At 36.1% G+C, this 27,915-nt stretch overlaps 1 protein-coding gene across 3 annotated transcripts; it reads right to left on the reverse strand.

Moving 5' to 3' along the window:
- On the reverse strand, window positions 1-27,787 carry LOC6502886 (homeobox protein extradenticle). Of its 3 annotated transcripts, none has more exons than XM_032455941.2 (5): window positions 27,616-27,787; window positions 19,821-20,134; window positions 17,602-17,920; window positions 1,583-1,841; window positions 1-1,057 (listed from the first exon to the last, which is right to left on the reverse strand). In XM_032455941.2, exons 2-5 carry the CDS (start codon window positions 20,083-20,085, stop codon window positions 770-772), a joined length of 1,131 nt encoding a protein of 376 aa, XP_032311832.1. In that variant the 5' UTR covers window positions 20,086-20,134; window positions 27,616-27,787; the 3' UTR covers window positions 1-769. The 3 variants fall into 3 exon arrangements, with proteins under 3 accessions (XP_032311832.1, XP_001963661.1, XP_032311833.1); XM_001963625.4 differs by having other exon boundaries at window positions 19,821-20,137; window positions 27,616-27,785; XM_032455942.2 differs by lacking the exons at window positions 1-1,057; window positions 1,583-1,841 and adding an exon at window positions 17,459-17,516 and having other exon boundaries at window positions 19,821-20,137; window positions 27,616-27,783.
- Window positions 27,788-27,915: the final 128 nt, after the last annotated feature.

Consider the following 27,915-nt stretch of genomic DNA (forward strand, 5'->3'; position numbering starts at 1 on the left):
TGCCAAAATCAAAAAGTTAGGTTTTGGCCGTTGCCATTTTGTCAAAAGTTAAATTTTTTTTCCTTCGATTAAAGACTAGATTATCTTCAACTTTAACTAAATTCGTTTGAATTTTTTGTTTCAGATGAACCAGCTCCTAATAATATTGGTCACCGAAAACCATATTTTTCATGCAGACCTCCACAAGATCGCGCACCATTACTCCATTTTAAAATTTTTTTCAAATTTTTTCATGGAAATTTTTAATTTAAATTGTGTAATTTTAGAAAATAAATTCTATTATTCAAAAATGTTGGTAGTTTTCTTTTAAATATTTCATGAAAATTTTCAATTTTTTGCGCTGCAACTAGGGTTTAAGTTTACTCTGTTGATGGTTTTGGTAAAGAAACAAATTCTTTTTGCATCTTAAAAAAAATGTCAGCACAAACTCAGTACACAAAATTGAACAAAAAAATGTAAGACTTGAATTCCTGAGCGTTTATTGAAACTGGCTTATAAAACACAAAAATTACTTTTTGCACTAATTTTAGTTTGATTTATTTAACAATGCCGCATTCGAGGTACGAAAACCAATTTCTTGTGTGAGGACCATCTAAGAATGATTTTTTTAATGAATGAAAGTTTTTTTTATCTTATCAGAGAAGGTACGCATAATTATTAAAATCGTATACAATTTAAGGAGCAACGTACTTTCTGCATCAACCAACGTTCGCGTATAGCCGTAACCTTACACATGCAGCATTAAAAAAAAATACACTGTAAACTATTCTCAAGGACTTAGATCCTGATGAAGATTAGGATCGTACCCGCCCATAGTGTTGTCATACGATTGCTGCTGGTCATAGCCTCCAGAACCTATTGGATAGCCCATTGAGTCCTGTGGTGGTGCAGGAGACATCATGGGAGTTGTTGTACCACTTGGCGGTCCAGCCATAGAATAAGGTGAAGCTCCAGCAGCCTTTTTAGCTGCGTATAAATTTGCCTCCTCCTGCGCCTTACCAATATTTTTTTTATAACGAATGCGCTTATTTCCAAACCAATTTGACACTTGCGATACCTACAAAAATATTTTTATAAGTAAAACAAAAAATGAAAGGTAACTTCAGGCGGAGCCGAAGTTGATATACCCTTGCAGTTAGGTAGCAGATTATATTATTATATATAATATATATTGGATCGTAACTAGTTGGCCGATTTTTATGAAAATTTCACTATCAAATCAATTTTCTTATCAAAATGTTTAAAAAAGCCTCAAGCATCTTTAATAATAGAAAGGTTGTGCCATTTCCGTATAATTTCAGTTATATGGCAGCTATAGGATATAGTCGCCCGATTCGAATGCCTGCAAACAAAAGAAGGATGTGTGCAAAGTTTCAACTCGATAGCTTTAAAACTGAGAGACTAGTTTGCGTAGAAACAGACAGACGGACATGCTTATATTGACTCAGAAGGTGATCCTGATCAAGAATATATATTCTTTATAGGGTCGGAGATGTCTCCCTCACTGCGTTGCACACTCTTGACCAAAATTATAATACCTTCTTCAAGGGTATAATAAATATTTTTTTTTGTATTAACTTACTGTTATGCCACATTTACGTGCAAGCTCCTCCTTGGCCTCTTCTGAAGGGTACGGGTTACTTAAGTGGCTATAAAAGTATTCGTTGAGAATTTCTGATGCCTGCTTACTGAAGTTGCGACGCTTGCGTCGAGCATCTAAAAAACGTGAACGTAAAATCATGACAGCCTCACAAGTAGATTGCTTTAGTTGCATTTGAATGGAACTAAATTTCTTGTGTATAATTTGAACCATACGCTCTATTTCTTTTGGAGTAATCGGTCTGAAAAAATATAATTAAATTTAAGTTAAGAATTATTCAAAACCTGTTTCTTCTTTTTTATTATAAAATAAAATTATTTCGAGTTTTCCCTTAAATCCAAAATTAAAACATGATATGATCTACTGATTTCAATAAGAAAATAAAAATCTTCCATAGAAAAATATTTGGGGAAAAATCATAGAAGTCCAAAAATTAATGTAGAAAATCTGAGATTTCAACTTTGGATGAGTATTCCAAAGATACTTCTAGATACCATTTTTTAATTTTAGTTGGTACACATACATTTTAAAAATGATATGTACTAGAAACAATGATGATCATCACCATTACACGGCCTACATAAATCAATACAGTAGAACTCCAATTATCCGAACTCCGACTATCCGAATCGCCGATTATCCGAATCACAAGTCTTGACTTGACTTGTCTTAACTTGCCGTTGTGCCTACACTGACTTCCCCCGCGATTGTTTGTTTTGATTAAAAAGTGTGCTATTCACTTACTCGAGGACGCTACTCTTTCGCTATGGCTTACTTTTGTTTGTGCGTGTACAATACTGTATTGTTTATATACCATGGCTTCGAAAAGAAAACGAAAATCCGATTATCCGAATATTTGATTATCCGAATGGGTCCCGGTCCCCATTAATTCGGATAATTGGAGTTCTACTGTATATGGTAAAATTTGATCAATTTCTTCTCTTAGGTGTACCGCGGAAACTGTGGGTGATAGAACCTATGTTTGTTCTGGACTTTGGTTCAGGGGAGCTCTAAGATTATGGAGCAGGTGAAATTATGCGTGGAGATTTTTTTCTGTTGGCCTGTGTTATTTTGTGTTGCATTTTTTTATTTATTGATAACACAGTGCTACAAAAAAAAACAAAAGTGAATGAACTTTTAAAGTGACATAGTAGGAATCGTTTATCTGGTTGAGTATAACCACTAACCATACAACATATAGACTTCTCATTTCATACAACGAAAATGGACGCAAAAATTTCTTGCGACAGGCCCCCGGAGGCCCCAGAGAGAATCTTACTCTCATTCTTACGCTCATTTTTACGCTCATAATCTCATTTAACTTTTTTGGTTGTTCAGTCGCAGAGAGGCGCATCATCAAGAAGGTTCTTCTGCGGTTAAACCGATCTTTATATGTATGCGTGCTCACACATTCACACACACGGTTTCATGTGTGCGTTGGATTTCGTTTTGAAACCAGCTAAAATTTTTGATTTTTGTAACTTTACAGGCATGCTACCCTAAGAAAATTGGGATAAACATTATACGCTAATGATGAAAAAAATATGTTTTACATATTAATATTTCAACCTATATTTTATATTTGTTATGGAATGCGATTAAGTGGTAGCTGTAAAATGTTTTTCACATATATATATGCATATGTCAACGAATGCATTAAAATTTATATATTAAGGTAGAAACAGGGTATATTTCAGTCGATTGCTTTTAAGTTGTTGTAGTTCTGCCAGCGGATGGTGTTCCATACCCTTCTGATAGATGATTTTTGTGGAGTGAGAATAAACAAAAACAGCTGATTTTTTGTTTCCGTGGGCATCAGTAGGGTATGCAAGAACCATGAAAATAACAACAGTGAAATTTGGGTTTTAAATAAAAGCGACTGAAAGATACCCTGTTTCTATCTAAGTACAATGATTTTTAATTGTTCGTAAATATATAAATACGTAATTTCGTAAATATATATGTGAAGCATTTTACTGCTGCCATCTAATCGTATTCCTAAATATGTATAAAAAGTATGATATATAAAAATATATAATATAAAATATAATAAAATTTTTTCACAGGTATATTATAACGATAACTCCCATTTTCTTAGGGTAGCATGCCTGTAAAGTTACAAAAATCAAAAATTTTAGCTGGTTTCAAAACGAAATCCAACGCACACATGAAACCGTGTGTGTGAATGTGTGAGCACGCATACCTATAAAGATCGGTTTAACCGCAGAAGAACCTTCTTGATGATGCGCCTCTCTGCGACTGAACAACCAAAAAAGTTAAATGAGATTATGAGCGTAAAAATGAGCGTAAGAATGAGAGTAAGATTCTCTCTGGGGCCTCCGGGGGCCTGTCGCAAGAAATTTTTGCGTCCATTTTCGTTGTATGAAATGAGAAGTCTATATGTTGTATGGTTAGTGGTATAACCAAAAACCGTGTATGAAATATTTGCAACACCCTAAAAATCTTGATTTATGGTTAAAATAACGTTTTTCGGGACTTTTTTTGCGCTTAAAAATTTCTTAACGCGTTTTTTTAAACCGATTTCAAAATTGCCGGTTTTTTTTTAATAGTGTAAGGTTGTAGCTTTTGAAAAAAATATATCGTCGATTTTTTTAAACAAAAAGGACAAAATTTGTATACAAGAAACCGAAATTTTTGCCTTTTATTCGGCTTTTGACGCCAGTTTTTCGGTACAACGTACAAAAATTATGCCATTCATGCCACATATCAATGTTGTCTCATTAAGTCTGAATAAAACGAGAAAAATTTCATTAAAAAAATATGAAAAATGTTGAAGCTATAACGTTTTTCCCAAAAAAAAGTCAATTCAACCTTGCGAGCGCTCCGGAGTAACAGTGTGTATAAGAAAGGAATATTCTCTTATTCCTATATTAATTAATTAAAAATTAAATTTTTACAGCTCTTTTCAAATGAAAGCCCTCTGTTCCCTCTGTTTGCACTATTTTATTCTTGGCAAAATATTGGAGATATTTGTTACCTAAATATTAGTAACTTTTGTTCTATAACTTTTCATATAATAGAAGATTATCTCAGAAGTATCCTGTGAAATTTTCATGTCGATCGGACTACAACTCGCTGAGATACCGATTTTCTAGTTATTTTCTATCCATATACTTTCAATTCAAAACAACTTTTTCAAGTCGGTGCGTTACGTAACTCAAAAAGTAATGCTCGGATCTAAATAAAATTTTTCACACATCTTTTACACAATAAATACTTGCGGATGAACAATCGCATTCATTTAAAAAAAATTTTTTTTTTTTACCATTTTTACGGGCAATAATAAAAATCGCATATTTTTCAATATGCATTCGTTCATCCTCACAAGAAACTAATATTTTGAGTAAATCAATTCAATTTTTTTATTTCCGATAGCACTGTAAGGCCAGACTTTACGCACTGCAAGTTAAGAATTTTTTGAAGTGACTCCGGCCGACTGCCCGTCACGGGATAAATAATAATTATAATAATTATTTCTTAAGGGGGCATGCGCACTTGTAACTTTCAAAAAATCTTTCTTTTTTTGCATTTTTCTAAAGTGTATATATTTAGAAATGTGTTCAAAATTTAAAAATGATCCGGTGAAAATTCATTGAGATACATATGTTTAAAGGTAGGGGCGTCCGGTTTATGTAATAGTGAGTTGAAACTTTAAAGTTGACAAATCTGTGTAATTGCTTCGGAATTCGATGTTGAAGACGTAACCCAAACTGGAATTCCGGATTTGCACCGGTGACACTCTCGTAAGTGAGTCGCCAGGTCAGGATCAGCCTTTCCATGATTTTTCTTCGGGATGGTAGATTTGGCGATTTTCCTGGTTTTGGGATTTCCTCGAAGTATCCAACAGTTAGTACAACAGTTTGGGGTTTGACTCTTGTACCGTTATGTGATACGCCACAGCAGGTAGTTAGAACTAGCGTCTGTGTCCAAATATCGATTTATAGATTTTTTTGAGTTCATGAGAGTTCATGGAGTGTAATAACTTGTGGCCTGTCTACAGCGTATCCACTGATAATGAAATTATCAAGCGCTTTCGGTGTTAATAGGGAGCAATACTATCAGCAATAAATTTTTTTCCATGTCCGGCCAGCAAGGATTCAAATACTGATTGTATCCATCTTTCTGCTGGGGGTAGATATATCGCTACTAATGTGACATTCCCTTTTGAAGTCTGTAATTGGACGCTCGCTATCTGTCTGTCATTGCTAGAGGCGGTGGGAAGTGGAATGTGGCTTAGGGATTCCTTTATAATGACTGCAGAGCAACCTCTCCTGTTGCCACTCGGGTGATAAACATGGTAGAAGTAGATGCACTAACCAGCGCGCATGTGTGGCAAGTATTATGTCTGTGATATGAGAGCTGCGGAATAATCGAAGCTCTGAACTGTGACCAATCCACGAGCGTTCCTCAATCCGATATTTAATTCTGGTTCCTTTTCAAGGTTGAGCTTATCCAGGGTTGTGCGGGGTGGTACCGCGCGAAGATTTAGGTTTAGGTTAGGTTTAAATTCCATAAATTAGTTACTGGGATTTCCTATAGGCTAGGTAAATAATAAATTTACTAGTTTACGAAACTAGATTAAATATACATGTATATTGATTCTATCTTTGTTTATATATTATTATTTATTTAGGTAATAAAATATTCATTATGAAGAAAGCATTATACATAGGGAGGTTTTAAATGCTCAAATTTTTTTCCTTGGTGGTTTGGTCCTCTAGGTCACAGATTTCTATTATTATCTCTTCTTGTACCGCTCACACGCTCTCTGCCTTCCCAAGATTTCTGACCATATGATTTTTTGAAACGGAAATATTGATAAGGATTGATAAGGAAAGGCGACCGCTGTGGTTCTTTACCGCACACATTTTTTTTACACGCTTCATGGTGCTGTGCTTGCTAAGACAAGGAGCCTTCACATGACGCTAAAAAGTATGCTCTCACCACTTCTCCGGTCGACCTGACTTACAGAGCTTGACGTTTTTCTCCATTTCTCTCTTTTGGGGGCGATCCCATCCTAGCCATAATAGAAGTGACTCTCAAGGGGCGTTGCACGAAGTCACTGACCGAAAGGATAACCCACACTACCGCCGTGGCGGCGCAAAAGGAAATGGGGCTCTGTAAACGGGGATAACCCCCAAAATAGCTTTCAGGGACCCCGTCAAAAATGGGAAACTGACAGAAGGTATAAAATGAAGTGAGCAATGCTAAAAAATAACTTCAGATGGCAACCACTTGAATGGAAATCCACCAGCGGTCAACAACGCAGCCAGGACGCGGATTTTGGAGGCCCTAATTACCATTCCTAACTCTACTGCTTCGAAGGCGGCATACTTGGCCAGAGAAATTATTAACACTACAAGTGGAAAAGATGATGAACTCCATGGATTCGGTCACACTAACCGGGTTTTGAGGACGCCTCCAAAAGTGACGACTGAAGTTAAAAATTCCAAAAGGCGCCGCCTTTCCTAGTTCAACCTACCAAAAATCGTAAGACGCGTTACCTCCAAGTCCATGAACAGGTCAGAAGACCCAGGACAACCCTTGGGCCTCCCGGCAGGACAGTCGGGGACAAGGGACTCAAAGTCGCTTACCAAGAAGTGGCGTGCGCCCTAAGGAGGGCCAACATAGTCCAAGACCAAGAAAACCAAGAAAAAAAGGGTGTTGGAGGTCAAGTTCAAGGTGCAGGGTGTACGCAGAACGGCAGATGGAGACATCCTGCTGAGAATGTAGAGGCACCAAAAGCCAGCCGCGGCAGAGGTTTTTGCTGGGTTTCAGTCGGTCCTGGACACGAAGACGAGATTGAAAACCATCCAGGACGCTGCAACAATCTAGATGCACGACCTGGACGAAGTCCCGACCCCAAACAAGGTCATTGAGGCGATTTTTTCGTCGATCGAATGTTTATGAATGCTATGTTTTACAATGTGGTCTAATTGATATGCACACGAACTTGCACTGGGCAGCGAACACTTTTTTTTATATTAAAGGTTTGTCGGATAAGTTAAGCCTTCTCCTCGCGGGGTCTCGGAATTTCTTTGTTCGTTCCCCTGGTGGTGTTCCATGCCATGTTCTGGCTGATGCAGCGAGTCCTCGTTGCCTTTGTTGCTCATCTTTTGTCAAATAATGTTAGCAGTAAAGTCCACACGTCTAGCTCAATACGAAGCAGAGATAAAAAAAAGAAAAGAAGGACCAGATCTAGCAACAAAACGAAGCCACACACGGCCTTAGTTCGCAAACTAAGTCCTCATCATACCAGGACTGATATATTCCCGCACGACCAATGGTCACACCTTAAAGTCTAATGTCTAACGAGAGACTTAATTACCTCCTCTCCGACACGGCCATCCTGACATATACACGTCCTCGTGTCTATAATCAACATCTGAATTTCATTCTACTTTATAATTTCATTAAATGCTTTCAAAGAACTTAATCACATAATCTTAGCTTCATATAATGTTCATCAACATAACTTAACTTCTATTTTTAACATATCTCTTATGATCTCTCATAAACCATTTCCATACAAAAGATCAATAAATCGTTTTCAAGCTCTACATTAATCAGTTAAAATAGTTACTTCGTAATCCAAAATGCATACCTAAACTTTTAAAAGCCGATTTTTAAATTCTTCGCCAAACACATTGGCTTCACACATTTTCACACAATTTAAATTGTCCATCGCCCACGAACACAGCTTCACAAATTCATTAATCTCATTACTCGTCCATCGCCCAACAGTTGGCTTCACGAATTCATCAATCGCATTTCTCGTCCATCGCCCAACAGTTGGCTTCACGAATTCATCAAACAAATCTTTCGTCCATCGCCCAACACTTGGCTTCACGAATTCATCAAACATATTTCTAATGCAACTCTCGTCCATCACCAATCACATGGCTTCACGAATTCATCAAACATATTTCTAAAGCAACTCTAGTTCATCACCAATCACATGGCTTCACGAATTCATCAAACATATTTCTAAAGCAACTCTCGTCCATCACCAATCACATGGCTTCACGAATACTTTCTTTTTCATCAGACTTTTCCAACTGATATTGTTCTTTGAAATTTACATCAAGCTCTTCTGGAATTTGCACTACCGGCAACTTTCGCAAACTTTCGTGTGGATACTTGTAACGCCTATTGTTCAGTGTAGACTTTAAAACGTATCGGTCTCCGTCCAATACCTCGACCACCAAAAAGGGTCCTCTGAACTTAGGATCTAATTTAGTTTGCTGTCTCTCGCTGTTTTTAAGCAGCACAAAGTCCCCCACACAGAACCTTGTTACTTTGGCCTTATTTTTATCAAATTTTATCTTCTCATATCTAGCGGCGTCCTCCATGTTCTTTGTGGCCAACCCCCTTGATTTAATCTTGTCAATTTCATCTTCGGTATCTCTAATAGGTATCATCCCTAGTGGTCGCCCAACTTTACCAATCAAAAGTTCTAAAGGACTACACTTAGTGCTACGATTAACTGTACAGTTAAGAGCTAACTGTACATCCCCTAATGCATCCTGCCACGATCTAGAGCTTGTCTCAACAGCCGTCAAAAGATTCTTCAGTGTACTCATGACCCTTCCAACCTGGACCGTTGGCTCGACTTGCGCCCGTTCCAATTAGATGTAATTGTATTTTTTTTTTTTTTTTTTTTTTTTTTTTTGACTCACCGGGTTCCTAGATAAAAAGTCAACGTGTGCCATACGTTTACCTTCCTTGTATTCAATTTCGAATTCAAATGTTTGTAGGAACTCCCACCAACGATAAATCCTAGGTGACAACTCGACTTCATTTTGAGAAGATTTGATTGAGTTGCAGTCAGTAAAAATTGCGAATTTTCTCCCATGTAGAGCTGATGTCGGTATGCAGTTACTTATGATTTTACTGCGAATTTGTTCATGTTGTGTTTGCCAATCAAATCTAATCTTTTCAGATATAAGAAAATATAAAGGCTTCATCAGTTGCGAAAACCCAGGGATGAATTGACGAAAATAAGACGCTAGCCCAATAAACTGTCTTAAAGAAGTAACTGACTTTGGTGGAGGCAACGCCACTAGTGATTCTATTTTGTTAGAATTTGGACGTATCTCCCCCGCTTGTATCTCATAGCCCAGGTAGCGCACTGAAGTTCTCATGAAAATGCACTTTGAAATGTTAAAAGTTAATCCTGCCTTCACTAAAACGTCTAATACAAGTTTCAAACGTTCATACGCTTCTTCCTTCGTTTCTGAAACAATTAATATGTCATCCATATAAACAATTACAAACGAATGAGCAAGACTGCCGAGTGCCTTTAATAAAAGATAGGGAATGTTGGTTTAGCAATGATATTAAAATTTCTTTTTCATTTTCGACCAATTCCGTTTTAATATTATCAAAATTAGTAGGTTGAATGGTTTCACAAATGTCTACAACTTTAGATTGAACAATTTTAAAATTATCATAGGAGACTTCTACTGTAAACCCTTGAGACAATATTTCTCTGCCGATTACAATATTATTTTTCATACATTCGTCTGGTCATGATGTTTGATTCAACTTGTGAGGTACTATAGGTATTGGCATTACCTATCCCCTTTAAAGAAATAACGTTATGAATTCTCTTACCAGCTTACTTATTAGAAACGCTTTTCTTAATTAATGAGCACTCAGCTCCCGAATCAAATGTTTGGTTGTCCGGGTTTTAGAGGGCCACGAACCGGTGGAGTTCAAGCGGCTGTTTGCCAAGTTCGGAAAGTTGGATGCCCATTCCCTGTGCGAGCGGCTACGTTACGTTAGTCCTTCCATGACAGGGCTGCGCTGACCGCCACTCCTTTCCAGTTGTCGAAATCTGGGATCCGGATATACAGTCTTGCTTTTTATGGCCTAGTTTTCCACACTGGTAACATTTGATTTCCGCAGTTTTAGCTCGCTTCGTCTCTGGTTCCCAGTTCGTTGCATTAGGGCGCTCTCTTAGCGCTGAGAATACTTGCAACTCCGCTTGCAGTTCTCGTCGATTTCTAACATGCGTTGTGTGTATCATTCGCTGCAAACGCCGGTCGAAATTAGCCATGTGCCCAAGAACCAACGCGATGGAAATTTGTTCTGAACTCAAATTGCGAAGTTTTGTGCACAGTGACGTCACACAGCGACTTGCAAAAACAGGCAGGCTTTCGCCATTGCTTGGACGGCTATTAAGAAGGTTTAAAATGACGGCGGCCGGCGTCTCTGAAGTCTCGTATCGCTGCTCAAACAATTGCCGAAACTGTTGCCAAGTTATTCCCGGGTAACATATTTGGGATAACCATTGCGCCGCTGTGCCTTCCAAAGCTTTACTTAACGCTAATATAAGAGCGCTGTCACTTAATGGTTTTTCTCGTAAGATGATGTCGACCGTAGCGCACCACTGCGTGGCATCCACACCAGCAACGTCCGGATTATATTTCGGCAGGCAAATCTCGCTAGTCGGTTGCAACTCACTCGCCGGCATCTGTAGCCTCTTAACCAGTTCCAGAAAGTTCCGATTTTGTTGTTCTAACAGAGCGAATACGTCTCTAGAAGTAGTTTGGTTAGGGCCGTATCCCACTTCTGATGACGGATAAGTTAAGCCTTCTCCTCGCGGGGTCTCGGGATTACTTTGTTCGTTCCCCTGGTGGTGTTCCATGCCATGTTCTAGCTGATGCAGCGAGTCCTCGTTGCCTTTGTTGCTCATCTTTTGTCAAATAATGTTAGCAGTAAAGTCCACACGTCTAGCTCAATACGAAGCAGAGATGAAAAAAAGAAAAGAAGGACCAGATCTAGCAACAAAACGAAGCCACACACGGCCTTAGTTCGCAAACTAAGTCCTCATCATACCAGGACTGATATATTCCCGCACGACCAATGGTCACACCTTAAAGTCTAATGTCTAATGAGAGACTTAATTACCTCCTCTCCGACAGGTTTTATTTATTGGATCTTCTCTTTATGAATCTAACAATAAGGTTGGAAATCCTAAAATAATACATTATCTAACGGTTTAATTTTAACTGAATAGTGACTACATGTTCCTAATAATTAGCGATGGATTGGAAGGTCGTTGCGGCGAAGGCGAGAACTGCTAGAGGGCAGTCTTGCTTGTTAAGTGTGAACCTTACATGTTTGCATTTTTGTTCGTTAACTTTGATTCGCCAGTCGGAAAGCCATTTCTCCACTGCCACTGTTGGCCCTAACACGCTGCCCTGAGGAACTCCGGCTCTGATGATGTAATCATCGGACTTGGCAGCATCTTACATCTTACTGAGAATTTCCTGTTGTATAGGGTAGACTTCAGAAGTTTGTGAGTGTTGGTTGGGAGCATTTCTGTTATTTTCCTTCTAACCATAAACTGTCGAAAGCTTGTGATACGTCCAGAAATATCGCAGTGCAGTACTCCTTTTGTTCGAATCATAGCTTGCAAATAACTGTTAACCGTTTTTTTCCTTACGCTCTGTTCGTGAGAGCAACCGAAAAAAAGCATACCGTTTCGGTTTCTCTCTGAGCATCAGACTTTGTTTCGTTTTGTTTCGGTTTTCTGTTGAAGGAATTACGATAAGCCGATAATAAAACTCTAACCAAAGATTACAACAATAATGTAAAAGAAACGATGCGATTGCTAATTACTAAGAATTTCTTATCAGATTATCAGTTTATTTCATTGTCGCGTGCGACATTGAAAAAGAACATTTGTGATCAGTACGTCGAAGAAATTTGTCGAATGAGCATCAAAACTTGGGCCCAAACATAAAATTGGACATTTAAGTATAAAAAAAACATTAGTGAAATATAAGTAGAGCATTCGGTTATAAACGTTTTTTAAGTTTGTCGCGTGCGACATGGTAAGAAATTTTTTTATTTGAAAAAAATTTTTTTTTATTTTTTATTTGCTTTTCATTAATGCAGATAAATGAAGGAAATAATAATAAAGTCAACTGCGAGCGGTGGAGACAAAATTTAAAAAATAACGGCACCAAATAAAAAAATATTTTATTTTTATATTACATATAATTATATTATTTTTCTCCTTGTTTGTTAAGTTTGAAAACTACATTTATTTTTTTTAGCTCTAAATTAATTTCTAATAAACTTAGAATCTCCAAATTCACGTTTTATTATTTTAAAAGTACAAAAACAACTAAAAATATGAGAGAAGAAACTGTCGCGTGCGACAGTGAATAAAATTGATATTAAAAAAAAACTACCAAATAATTTTAAGTGAAACAAAAAGAATTACCAAGATCAAATAATAAATAACGTTTTGAAATTGTTTGCAGACAAATTTTCCATCAGGTTTCGCTAAAATCAGCGTTTGAAATGGTTTTTGAAAAAGTAACTTCTGTTTTTTGTCGCGTGCGACAGATCCTTGGCACATTGTTTTTTTTCAGTTGGAATGCGTACGAATTCGTACGAATTAATGTCGTGCGTACGAATTAATGTCGCGTTCGACATTAGAGAATTACCCATATGTAGGTTTCCATTCTCGTTATGTAACATAAAATGTACATAAAATAAACAAAAATCGAATTTTTCTGTGTTCTTCCCGTGAAAAATTAGCATACTACAAACAATATTTTTAAATTTTAAAGTATCTCTTTTTGGTAATTTTTCGCTTGAAAGAAATATTTAAACACATACAGTGGGTCGCAGCCTATTTCGTGAAGGGGAAAAAAAATATTTTCGTTTGGGATTTTAACATATTTAATAACTAAAAAATAAATTAAATAAACATAAAAACAAAAAAGTTAAATACCAAAAACCAAATTAACAGTCATTTTCAAGGCCGCAGCTTATTTCGTGCACTTAATTAGACTTAAGGGGCAGGATGGTTTCAGAGGCTGAAAAATAGCAGATTTTTGCGATTTTTTTTTTTATGTCTGAGTAAATATATCAATTCAATTTTTTTACACGATTAATGGCTATATTCGGAGAGTATCTAGGAATTTTTATTTTTAAGAAATAATTATGATTTATCCCGTGACGGGCAGTCGGCCGGAGTCGCTTCCAAAAATTGGTCTCTTGCGGTGCGTAAAGTCTGGCCTTACAGTGTTATCGGAAATAAAAAAAATTGAATTGATTACTTAAAATATTAGTTTCTTGTGCGGATGAACGAAACCATTTTGAAAAATATGCGATTTTGAATTTTTGGCGCGGTTTTAAAGTCGGAGGTACCATTTTTACATAAAAATCCGCCCATTATTGCCCGTAAAAATGGTAAAAAAAATTAAAATTAAAAAAAAAAAAAGCGTTCGTTCATCCGCAAGTATTTATTGTATTAAAGATGTGTGCAAAATTTTATTTAGATCCGAGCATTACTTTTTGAGTTACGTTACGCACCGACTTGAAAAAGTTGTTTTGAGAAAAACGCGTCTACAGTTTTAAAAGCAATGGAACGTATATGGAGAGAAAGAAACTAGAAAATCGGTATCTCAGCAAGTTTTAGTCCGATCGACATGTCCTCCCTTCTGGTTCTGGACAGCAGTCAGTCGGGTTCGCATTGAAAAAAAAACAATTTTTTTGTCATTTCCCCGGGAAATTTTCCCCATTCTTCCAACAGCGCCGTTTTTAAGACATTTTTATTGGAAATTTTCCTTTTACGGATAGCCTGGTCCAATCTTTCCCACAAATTTTCTATCACGTTTAAGGGGGCGAATTTTTTTTTGCATTTTCTTAAAGTGTATATATTTAGAAATGTGTTCACAAAATTTTGAAATGATCCGGTGAAAATTCATTGAGATACACATGTTTAAAGGTAGGGGCGTCCGGTTTATGTAATAGTGAGTTGAAACTCTAAACACGTTTTTCTCAAAACTACGTTTTTGAAGTCGGTGGCCACTCTTACTCGAAAACTAGTGACCCAATTGTCTTGAAATTTAGCATGGTTTTTAAATACATAATAATCTAGTACATAATCGAGGAATGTTTTTTTTTTTGATGCAAAACTTTTGTTTTTACAGCTGAAAAACTACCGCTTTTTTTTTTTTAGCGAAAAACGATTGTTCAACTTTGATAGGTCGCCATTTTGTCGAATATTTTTTTTTTTTAATATCCATCGATTAAGTACTAGATAAACTTTCAATAAATGTAAATCCGTTTCATTTTTTGATTTCAAACGATCCAGATTTCCACAGTCTTGGTCACCGCGACCCGTGTTTTTCAGACGGACCTCACTTCGACGGGGCATAACTTTGAAACTTCTCAATATTTTCTACTTTTTTTTTCAAATTTAAGTTAAAACAAAAAAAGGAAAGCTAACTTCGGGCGGAGCCAAAGTTTATATACCCTTCCAGTTGAGTCGCAGTCCGCTAGGCGGCGCCATGCATATTATATTATTAGATATATAGCAGATTGTATATAGTTGGCCGATCCTTATGAAATTTGGCATATTGAATTATATAGCCCAAAGAGGAATCCATTGAAACTCCCATGCTTTTAACTTGAAAAACAACCAAGTTATGGCATTTCCGATCTATCAGTTATATGGTAGCTATAGGATATAGACGGCCGATCCTTATGAAATTTGACAGATCGGATAAATTTGCCCAAATTAGAATGCAATGAAAGTCCCATCCTTGAAAAACAACAAAGTTATGCCAATTCCGATCGTTCAGTTATTTGACAGCTTTATAATATAGTCGGCCGATCCTTATGAAATTTGGCATATCGAATTATTTTGCCCAAAAAGTAATCTGTACCAAGTCCCATCTTTCTAACTTAAAAAACGTTCTATGACAGCTATAGGATATAGTCGGCCGATCCTTATGAAATTTTGTACATAAGATATTTTGGTCAAACATAACATGTGTGGAAAGTCCCAACCCTCTAACTTAAAAAACACCAAAGTTATTTCCGATCAATCAGTTATATGGCAGCTATAGGATATAGTCGACCGATCCCGGCCGTTCCGACTTATCCTGCAAGGAAAAAAAGGATGTGTGCAAAGTCTCAACTCGATAGCTCCAAAACTGAGAGACTAGTTTGCGTAGAAACCGACAGACAGACAGACAGACAGACGGACAGACGGACATGCTCATATCGACTCAGGAGGTGATCCTGATCAAGAATATATATACTTTATAGGGTCGGAGATGTCTCCTTCACTGCGTTGCACACTTTTGACCAAAATTATAATACCCTCTGCAAGGGTATAAAAAGAAATTATTTCAAGCTTGCCATAGTAATGAAGATAACGGACAAGCACCTAAATGTAGAGCCCTGCTGAAATTAGGATCACAAATCAATTTGATCACTGAACGACTAGTATCGATGTTGTCACTATATCGTCATGTACAAAGCTTCGGATTGAAGGCATTGGTGGACAACCAAGAGCAAGAGTAACTGTACTCGATAAGTCTGGGGATTTCAGTCAGCGCATAGAAGCCTTTATTCATCATTGTGAATTGCAAATATCAAATCAGTGTTGATTAACAAAATCCAGAATTCGAAAAACCTGGAAGGATAAATCTACTAATCGGCACCGAGAACTATTACCCGTTACTTCTTCCAAATCAGCAGCAAGTCGGAAATGCCGTGTAACAAAACACGAAACTTGGATTGATTGTAGTAGGAAGAATCAAGTCCACAATTCCATCAACCATTCCAAGAAACTGATGCAGTAATGTAAAGGTGTTGAAAGCTGGACAATTTAAATAACCAAAAGAAGCAACAATCTCCGCCAGAGGTACATTGAGAGAAACAATTTGTAAAAAATTTAAAAGAATAGAAGATTAAAGATTTTTAGTCGAATATGACTTTTACAAATAAACTTTTTGGAGCAACAGCCCCAAGCATCTTTAAGAATGGCAAGGTTGTGCCATTTCCAATCGTTCAGTTACAAGGGTATAATTCTGTGAAAAATATCTACATGAGCTGCAAAATTACTACATGGTAATCTAATGCTAATACCCAGCGTATCCACCCTTATTTTCTATAACTGTGGTTATCCGTTTGGGCATGCTGGCAATTAATCTACGGCAAGTCGCCAAAGAAATCTCGAACCATGCTTTCTCTACGAATGTCTGCAATTCTACTGCATGCTCTCCCTATAGGTTTTCTATAGGGATAAAGTCTGGGGATTGACTTGTCCATCTAATAACGTCAACCTTTTTTTCCGTAAACCAGGCTTGATGTATGTTTTTGGTCGTTGTCCATTGTGAAAGACCCATCTCAAGTAGGGCGAGTCATTAAAAATTTTTTTTCGACTTTGAAACGCTAATAGGGCTTAAAAGCTGTGTACACATGTCCAGAATACGTGTGCAAAATCCGATTGCTGTGCGACGATGTCTTCCGCCTGTATGTTTTTCTCAACATGCGACAGCATTATGTCTGACAATAAATTTTCTATCGGTAATCCGATGAATCTGGCCAACGCCATGCTATGAAAATCAGCCCCAAACCACAATGTTCACGCCTCAGTTTAACGGTATTTTTGCTGTACCGGGCGTCGAATTCTTTGCATTTGGGGCGTCGTACATGACTTCTAGAATCGTTACCAAAAATATTTTTTAAAATAATAAAAACAACATACCTTAACCCAAGTACAGTTTTAAACCATTAACATTTATCGAATACACATGTGTACTTATTTTTTTGGCCAGACCAACATCGCTCATCCATTAATTCTTAATATACTCGGGGTTTTCTCGTTAATTTTTTTTTAGAACTGTAACACTGTAACCCTTCAATATAAAAATTGGCGCGGGTGCGTTCAATACCAATTAAGTTATTTCGAATCATATAAACACTATATCTGTGTACTTATTATTATGGCCAGCAGTGTATATCCCATTTTTTAAATGCTATATTCTGGCATCAGATATTTTGGGCGTTCGTCTCTGATACTTTATCTCGTCAAGATGCTTTGTTTATTTGATAGGGACAGAGATGTCTCCGTCTATGGCAACGGTATTAAATTTATATATAAATGTATAATTTATTATAATTTTACTATTACTATTTAATTTATTTATTTTACTCACCTTGTGCGACTCTGTTCTCTTAAAAGATTCATAACATGAGTTGTAAATTCGTTACAGGCCTGCTCATATTTTTCCAACTCCTGATGATAAATCTGACGTATTTGAGCTAGTTTAGCGCGATAATCTGAATGTTCTATAGCATTATCAGCTCCATCAATAGAAAGCGATCCCCCTTGGCTAGCCGCAGCTGCTGATGCGGCTGCCGCTCCCCCACCGCCTTTTTCAGGGCCAGCAACACCCTCGGCAATCAGCATATTATCTAACCTCATAAGTTGCGGATCTGGTGGCTCTTCCTCCTGGGTATTTCTAATAGAAAGAACTGTAACAAGTAATTCAAAATAAAATCCATTAGTAATGTTCCAGAGAATTTAATGTCCCTTATATAAGATGATTATACATGTGGGCATTTCCAGAGTCGCAGCAGAGTACTTTCGTGCGGTATAAAGTGAGACACTATGATTCGAATTAATAGTTTCTGAGGTATTTTTTATACGATCATTATTTCCAAAACTTCTATGTTAACTATCTGTTTTCAAATCAATACCTAATAAATATTAAAAAGTATAAAGACTACTATACTTTGCTATAAAGACTGGAAACGTATCAAATGTTTTCCATGCGAAATAATTTTATATAAAGCTACCTTTAAATGGGCTAAAAGTAGATAAAAATTATTTTTTTGTTCATTTTTCAATGAATAGGGAAATATTTCCGAGAAAATAACTGTTATGTACTATGATAACCAATAGTTTGGTTTATGAATGTTTTAAATATTTCTTTACAAGACTACACAAAAAAATTTGATGTTCAAAATTTTGTATTCGGTCTTGCTTGATTTTTCTGGAAATGCCAACTATAATTTAAAAGCTTATATATTGTTATTTGGATCGATACTGGATCGATATATATATATATAGATATAGATATATACATACATATTTATATATATATATATTAGGGCGGTTCGATTTGTAGGGGGTAAAAAAAATCGCTTAGGCACATATGATTTTTGGATTCTAGGGATCAAAATAAGAAACTTTGCTCAAGAGACCATACCTCTAAAATGAATTCTGATGTCCCTCGTTTTAACGTGAAGGAAAAATCTTGTTTTGACCCATTTAGAGTGCCCCAATCGAGTCCAAATGTATGAACGACCCCCACTAACTTTGGAGGGTCGACCCACCCATACCCCCCTTTGGTACCCCCCTAGGATCCCACAGGAGGGATTCTCCCTTACAAAAATATCACAAAATCACAGCACCTAAAAGTATGCTATGAAAATGTAACTCAAAACCTGTTGCTCCGCCCACCGCCTCTCCTCCTTTTCGTCCCTTGGTGGCCCCAGGGGGGTACCAAAGGGGGGTATGGGTGGGTCGACCCTCCAAAGTTAGTGGGGGTCGTTCATACATTTGGACTCGATTGGGGCACTCTAAATGGGTCAAAACAAGATTTTTCCTTCACGTTAAAACGAGGGACATCAGAATTCATTTTAGAGGTATGGTCTCTTGAGCAAAGTTTCTTATTTTGATCCCTAGAATCCAAAAATCATATGTGCCTAAGCGATTTTTCAATCGACCCACCCTAATATATATGTATACACACGTATGTATATATATACGTGTATAATTGTCCGATCCTTATGGGAATTTTACCATCAAATCAATTTTCTAATAAAAAAGTTGGAAGCAACCCCAAGAATCTTTAAAAATTGTGACATTTTCGATCGCTCAGTTATATGGCAGCTATAGGATATAGTCGACTTATATACTGCCTGCAAACAAAAGAAGGATGTGTGCAAAGTTTCAACTCGATAGCTTTAAAACTGAGAGACTAGTTTGCGTAGAAACGGACAGACGGACATGCTCATATCCACTCAGGAGGTGATCCTGATTAAGAATATATATACTTTATAGGGTCGGAGATTTCTCCTTCACTGCGTTGCACACTGTTGACCAAAATTACCCTCTGAAAGGGTATAAAAATAATAAATCCTTCAAACTATGTCCATCTGATTTAATTAACATTTGGTAGCGCACCCTTTATTGGCAACAACGATGCATCATGGAAAAGAGGCAGCGTAGTCCTGGCAATGTTTAATAGAAATTTCTATACAAAACTTTTTAAAAACTTCTCAAAAAGATCCTGATTGTAGTTGGCATAGTCCCAGAAACTACCTAGACTATAGCATTATATAATACAGTAGTAAAGATAATACATACCAGTCTTCTCCTTAATTTCACACAAGACGGAGAATAGTGCCGGCTTCATTCGATGACAATTAAGCGTATGTTTTCTCGCTTGCGCCTCATCCAGCGACTGCTCTGATATACTCATGATTTGTTGTAATATTTCTCCAATATCCTTTTGCTTGCGTACCTCATTTTCACTCCCTGTATTTTGTCCATCATCTTGACCTGTTAACCCATAGCCTTGTGGCGCCATCATACCTGCAGAGTGTGCTAGCATGCGATTGGGATCCTCCATACTAAGCTGGACTGCTTTGTCCAAACACTAGACGTATGGTATCAAAAGACTACTAAAAAGAATAATCAAAAAATAACTATAAGTATAAGAAAATACTTTTTGAAAAGTATATTTGGGAAATTATAAATAACCGCACCGGCCGCGAAAGCCCGCGAATCGTGACTATTGTAGTGTACCCCAAGCAGTAGTACGACATAGACCTGCTTCGCTTGAAACGCTTAAATTAAAATATTTTATCAAGAAAGGGAAGCTAACTTCGACAATTACGTAGCAGCTTACATTGCTACATATCCATCGGATCGTATATAAATGGCCGATCCTTATGAGAATTTTACCATCAAATCAATATTCCAATAAAAATGTTGGAAATAGTCCCATATAACTGCTAAAGGATATAGTCGGCCGATCCTTATGAATTTTGGTATGTCAAATTAGGTTTCCCTTATTCATAACCGATCCCGGCCGTGCCGACTTATATACTGCCTGCAAATAAAAGAATGATGTATGCAAAGTTTGAATTGGATAGTCGGATCGGTCGACTATATCCTATAGCTGCCATATAACTGATTGACTAGTTTGCGTAGAAACAGACAGACGGACAGATGGACATGCTTATATCGACTCAGGAGGTGATCCTGATCAAGAATATATATACTTTATAGGGTCGGAGATGTCTCCTTCACTGCGTTGCACACTTTTCAAAATTATAATACCCTCTGCAAGGGTATAAAATTACGTTAACTTCACAACCACTGAAGCTATCGAAACATACTTTCTATCTTTGGAAAGATTTTTAATTATTCCACTTTCTTTAATGTCAAAATCTATGAAGTAAAAAGAGTTTTGGTGTTTATCCTTACTTTTAAAGTATTGCTCATTGTGTGAATCGCCTGTCCAGATCAGGGTTACTTTAATATTCTATTTATTATGTGTCCTTTTTTAAACAATTGAAGATCGACAAACCTGCATGCCAAATCTAAAATATCTGATATCAATTATGGTGACGAAAATATGTTATATACAGTGGCGAGCACATGTAAATACATGTTTGGTCACTTCTGAGCTCAAATTGTTATAAAAGTAGTAAAAGTTGTGGTTTTTTCCAAATATTAATACTTTGTCCAAAGACCCTTAGTTTTAATGCGCCTAGGCATATTTTCATCCAAATTCTGCAACATTTCCTTAGAAATATTTTTCCATCCTGTTTCTATCCTGACCCACAGTTCCCCAGAGCCTTTCGGTGCAATATCCTACTTTGCCAGTCGTTTTTTTTAGCAGATCCCATAGATTTTTAATAGGCTTCAAATCCGGGGTCTGAGCTGGTCACTGCATAAGCTAAATCTTCGATTTCTTAGCCAATTTTCTTCGATTTTAGTCCTGTGCATGGGGTCTTAATTAAAAATATGTTCATCTTGTTTACGGTTTTACCACTTTTATAACACTTTGAATTCAGAAGTGAAAAACATGTATCCACATGTGCTCGCCACTGTTGATGTATAAAATTGCATATAAAAAATACTCTTGTTCGGCACGTGCAATAAAAACAAAAAAAATGTGGCACGTGCCGAATAAGAATATTTTTATAACCAACTTGTATATAATAGCATATTTTCGTTACCAAAATTGATATACGATATTTTGGTCGCCTCCGCCCGGAGTTATATATGGGTAATTCTCCAGAAAGGTCAACCGCGACAAAAAAATTCAAAGTCAATAAAAGAATGTTTGTCGCGTGCGACATTGAAAAAGAACATTTGTGATCAGTACGTCGAAGAAATTTGTCGAATGAGCATCAAAACTTGGGCCCAAACATAAAATTGGACATTTAAGTATTAAAAAAAAAATTAGTGAAATATAAGTAGAGCATTCGGTTATAAACGTTTTTTAAGTTTGTCGCGTGCGACATGGTAAGAAATTTTTTTATTTTTTTAAATTTTTTTTTATTTTTTATTTGCTTTTTATTAATGCAGATAAATGAAGGAAATAATAATAAAGTCAACTGCGAGCGGTGGAAACAAAATTTAAAAAATAATGGCACCAAATAAAAAAAATATAATATATTATTATATTACATATAATTATATTATTTTCCTCCTTGTTCGTTAAGTTTGAAAACTACATTTATTTTTTTTAGCTCTAAATTAATTCCTAATAAACTTAGAATCTCCAAATTCACGTTTTATTATTTTAAAAGTACAAAAACAACTAAAACAAGAAAGGAAAGCTAACTTCGGGCGGAGCCAAAGTTGATATACCCTTGCAGTTGAGTCGCAGTCCGCTAGGTGGCGCCACGCATCTTATATTATTAGGTATATAGAGGATCGTATATAGTTGACCGATCCTTATGAAATTTGGCATATCAAATTATTTTGACAAAAGAGGAATCCATTGAAACTCCCATCCTTCTAACTTGAAAAACACCGAAGTATTAGCCTTTCCGATCAATCAGTTATATAACAGCTATAGGATATAGACGGCCGATCCTTATGAAATTTGGCAGATCATATAAGTTGGCCCAAATTAGAATGCACAGAAAGTCCCATCCTTCTAACTTAAAAAACAACGAATTTATAGCATTTCCGATCAATCAGTTATATGGCAGCTATAGGATATAGTCGGCCGATCCTTATGAAATTTTGTACATAAAGTTATGGCGGGTTACACCAAAGTTATGGCGTTTCCGATCAATCAGTTATATGGCAGCTATAGGATATAGTCGACCGATCCCGGCCGTTCCGACTTATATACTGCCTGCAAAGGAAGGAAGGATGTGTGCAAAGTTTCAACTCGATAGCTTTAAAACTGAGAGACTATTTTGCGTAGAAACAGACAGACGGACCGACGAACAGACGGACATGCATATATCGACTCAGGAGGTGATCCTGATCAAGAATATATATACTTTATAGGGTCGGAGATGTCTCCTTCACTGCGTTGCACACTTTTCACCAAAATTATAATACCCTCTGCAAGGGTATAAATATGAGGGAAGAAACTGTCGCGTGCGACAGTGAATAAAATTGATATTAAAAAAAAACTACCAAATAATTTTAAGTGAAACAAAAAGAATTACCAAGATCAAATAATAAATAACGTTTTGAAATTGTTTGCAGACAAATTTTCCATCAGGTTTCTCTAAAATCAGCGTTTGAAATGGTTTTTGAAAAAGTAACTTCTGTTTTTTGTCGCGTGCGACAGCCCTTGGCACATTGTTTTTTTTTCAGTTGGAATGCGTACGAATGTCGCGTTCGACATTAGAGAATTACCCATATGTAGGTTTCCATTCTCGTTATGTAACATAAAATGTACATAAAATAAACAAAAATCGAATTTTTCTGTGTTCTTCTCGTGAAAAATTAGCATACTACAAACAATATTTTTAAATTTTAAAGTATCTCTTTTTGGTAATTTTTCGCTTGAAAGAAATATTTAAACACATACAGTGGGTCGCAGCCTATTTCGTGGAGGAGAAAAAAAAATATTTTCGTTTGGGATTTTAACATATTTAATAACTAAAAAATAAATTAAATAAACATAAAAACATAAGATAAACATAACAACATAAAAAAATTAACAGTCATTTTCAAGGCCGCAGCTTATTTCGTGCACTTAATTAGACTTAACATAAAACTCTTATTTTATAGCTTAATATTTAGTATGTCCTCCCTTCTGGTTCTGGACAGCAGTCATTCGGGTTCGCATTGAAAAAAAAACAATTTTTTTGTCATTTCCCCGGGAAATTTTCCCCATTCTTCCAACAGCGCCGTTTTTAAGACATTTTTATTGGAAATTTTCCTTTTACGGATAGCCTGGTCCAATCTTTCCCACAAATTTTCTATCACGTTTAAGGGGGCGAATTTTTTTTTGCATTTTCTTAAAGTGTATATATTTAGAAATGTGTTCACAAAATTCTGAAATGATCCGGTGAAAATTCATTGAGATACACATGTTTAAAGGTAGGGGCGTCCGGTTTATGTAATAGTGAGTTGAAACTCTAAACACGTTTTTCTCAAAACTACGTTTTTGAAGTCGGTGGCCACTCTTACTCGAAAACTAGTGACCCAATTGTCTTGAAATTTAGCATGGTTTTTAAATACATAATAATCTAGTACATAATCGAGGAATGTTTTTTTTTATGCAAAACTTTTTTTTTTTACAGCTGAAAAACTACCGCTTTTTTTTTTAGCGAAAAACGATTGTTCAACTTTGATAGGTCGCCATTTTGTCGAATATTTTTTTTTTTTAATATCCATCGATTAAGTACTAGATAAACTTTCAATAAATGTAAATCCGTTTCATTTTTTGATTTCAAACGATCCAGATTTCCACAGTCTTGGTCACCGCGACCCGTGTTTTTCAGACGGACCTCACTTCGACGGGGCATAACTTTGAAACTGCTCAATATTTTCTACTTTTTTTTTCAAATTTAAGTTAAAATGATGTACTTTCACATAATAAAGCAATATTTCAAAAAAATTCAATAGTTTACGAGAAAAAAATTCGGGAAAAATGTCTATTTTTTGGCGCTCCAACTGCGCATGCCCCCTTAAGTCTGGGGATTGGGCTGGTGTTATAACCACGTGGGAACAATTCCAGACAAGCCAAGTCTTCACAATTCTGACTGAATGATTCGTATCATTGTCCTGGTAGTATCTAAATCTGTCCCGTATGCCCAACTTATCAGCACTTTGAAGCCGATTTTCCTTCAGGAGGTTTAAATACATTTTGGCATCCATAATGCCGTCGATGAAAACTAAGTTTCCGACTTTTGAGGCTGCCATACAGGCCCAAACCATAACATAACCTCCGCCATGCTTCGTGGTAGCTTTTAGGGGCTTATTGTCGAGCTCCGTATTCGGTCGCCGCCAATCAAATTGTCTCCCATCCGATCCAAACAGATTGAATTTGGATTCGTCCGCGAATATAACGTCATCCCAAAAGGAAATGGGATGAAGGAGATGCTCCTTCGAACATTTTAACTGAGCCGCTATATTCTTCTTACTAATTAAGGGCCTCTTCCGTGCTACACGACCATTAAAGTTGTGATCGTGTAGCACGCGGCGCACCGTATCAGCACTGAACTTTTTCCCCATTTCTTGGGCAACTTCAGCCACAATTTTTGGGGCGGATAACTTCGGGCTCTCCTTAATTTTTCGAACTATCCGGCGCTCCTTGTGTTCGTAAAAAATTTTGTTAGGCGCATTTTGGCTCTTGTTCTCTATCCTATTTTCCCGAACAAATCGCTGGATGATATACTGTACTGTACTAGGACTTAAGGATACGATCTCAGCAATGGCACGCCACTTTTGCCACTTTTGAAGTGGTCCAGGACGAGTTCTCGCTGCTCTATTGTTGTACGTAGTGCCATTTCAGTTTTTCCCCTTAATCTTTTGCTTTTAGAGGTATCAATCCCCGTGATGTAGATTATATAAATAGCTATTTATAGCTATAGTTAAAGTTATATAATAACAAAAAGCAAAACAAAAATTGGGAGTTTGGTCTAAAATTTAATATTTTTGGTATATAAATATGCTGCACGAAATAAGCCGCGGCCTCGGAAATGACTGTTCATTTGGTTTTTGGTATTTAACTTTTTTGTTTTTATGTTTATGAATTTATTTTTTAGGTTTTAAATATATTAATATCCCAAATGAAAATATTGATTTTATATTTTTAAAATATCCCTATTCGTTTAGCGGCAATAACGACTAAAAAATCTGCTGCGACCCACTGTATGGATGTATCCTGCAGAACCAGTGTTAAGGAGTTCCTTGTTGAATTCTCCATTACCTGCTCACCATACATGAGGAATTCCCCAGTGCTGGTATATGAAATTCGTAAAGGCAGGGTACTGCGATGTAGTTTTCATCGTGACACTGATACATAAATATGTAATTACACATACTTTTATGCTTGAAGTATGCAGTACAAGAAAAACACTAAGGAAAATAGGGGGAAACACTGAGAAAAAGAGTGAGAGGCAACATCTTTTAAATCAATAGAAAATGCAAGACAATCGATGAGAGAAAAAATGGTCACAGCAAAGTTAGAGAGCGAAGAGGAAGAGTATGATCACATATTCTTGTGATTCTAAATATTTTGCGCGTGAAACTTTAACCCAATGGTTCAATGGTTAAAATGTCTACCTGTTAATCTTAGGGTCGTGGGTTCGTTTCTTACCAGAAAAATATATATTTTGAGCTTTCTTTATGTTTTCTTTTATTATACCTATGCAGAGGGTATTATAATTTTGGTCAAAAGTGTGAAACGCAGTGAAGGACACATCTCCGACCCTATAAAGTATATATATTCTTGATCAGGATCACCTTCAGAGTCGATACGAGCATGTGAGTCTGTCCGTCTTTCTGCCTTTTTCTACGCAAACTAGTCTCTCAGTTTTAGAGCTATCGAGTTTAAACTTTGCACACATCCTTCTTTTGTTTGCAGGCAGTATATAAGTCGGAACGGCCGGGATCCTTTAACTGATTGGCAGTTATCCTATAACTGCCATATAACTGATTGATGGGAAATGCCATAACTTAGGACTTTCCACACATGTAAGTAAAATTAGTACAATGTAGTTTGTTTAAGATATTTGTAAAATGTTTCTTAACATTATAACTTAGTTTACAGTTTGCGAAAACAAATTAATACATTAAAACATTGATGTTATGGGTTTATAAAAACAATTCCTTAACGAATTTCATACACCAGCACTGGGGAATTCCTCATGTGTGGTCAGCAGGTAATGAAGAGTTCCACAAAGAACTCCTCAACACTGGTACTGCAGGGTATGTACCGGCAGATTTGGTCGATGTCGCAAACGGCGAGTTTGTATTTTTTTTCATCATATGTGCACAAGATAAGACATATACACATGTATGAATGCATGACCACAAAACATTGTTAAGCACCACAAGATTGTCAACAAAACATAGATAAACAGAATATTTCGAAATTTTTTTTAATGTATACGTCCGTATACATGGATAAAAAAATTTCGACCATTTCGATTGATGAAAAATTTATTTAAAGATATGTATGCATGTAAGTATATATATGTACATTGCGGTAATTTTGTATGAATTTCAGCCAATACTTTAATGTAAATATTTTTGTATACATATATTTTGAAGTCTATGACGCCAGAAAATCAATCCACTGTCAAGTCTATTAAAAAAATGTAATTGGTATAATCTCTCTTACTCTTAATTAGAAATTGAAATGATTATTTATCAGAAAAAAATTTATGTTTTTAATTTTCTAAATATAAAAGATTTACAATTACATACATACATAAAATTTATGTATATTGTATTTATTGTATTACATACAATAAATGTATTACATACAATAAATGTATTAAATACAATAAATGTAATACATATTTATTGTGTACATATTGTATTATATGAACATTGGTTGATATTTCTACAGTTAATATTACAGTTAATATTAGTACGTACATATGTAATTTAAAAAAAATAAGTTTTTTATTGATGTGTTATTCATAAAATTTGGGGTACTTACAAATTCGTTATCCTCTAATAATTAATTTTAATTGTGACACTTGGTTCGGCTTTTCTCTACCAATGTAGAACGATGAAAATTTTTTTTGTTATGTATACGCTCACAAAAATCGATTTTTAGGAACAGAAATGATAATGTACAAAATATAGACGATTGGTATTTCTCAAATATGCGTTTACTCAAATATTTGCTTAAAATGTTATAGCATTAGCATTATGTTATTAATATCATAAATACACTGCTAACGCATTATTATAACAATAAAACTCGCGAAAAGCTATAATAACGTATTCCAACTTA

The sequence above is a fragment of the Drosophila ananassae genome, chromosome XL, assembly GCF_017639315.1.
Source record: "Drosophila ananassae strain 14024-0371.13 chromosome XL, ASM1763931v2, whole genome shotgun sequence".
NCBI classification, from domain to species: domain Eukaryota; kingdom Metazoa; phylum Arthropoda; class Insecta; order Diptera; family Drosophilidae; genus Drosophila; species Drosophila ananassae.

Excerpts from the sequence above, each read along its gene's own strand:
- LOC6502886 (XM_032455941.2), bottom strand. The coding sequence starts at position 20,085 with ATGGAGGATCCCAATCGCATGCTAGCACACTCTGCAGGTATGATGGCG. Across the intron at positions 1,842-17,601 it reads AGAGAACAGAGTCGCACAAG|ACCGATTACTCCAAAAGAAA; the intron begins GTGAGTAAAATA and ends ATATTTTTTCAG. Across the intron at positions 1,058-1,582 it reads CACGTAAATGTGGCATAACA|GTATCGCAAGTGTCAAATTG; the intron begins GTAAGTTAATAC and ends ATATTTTTGTAG.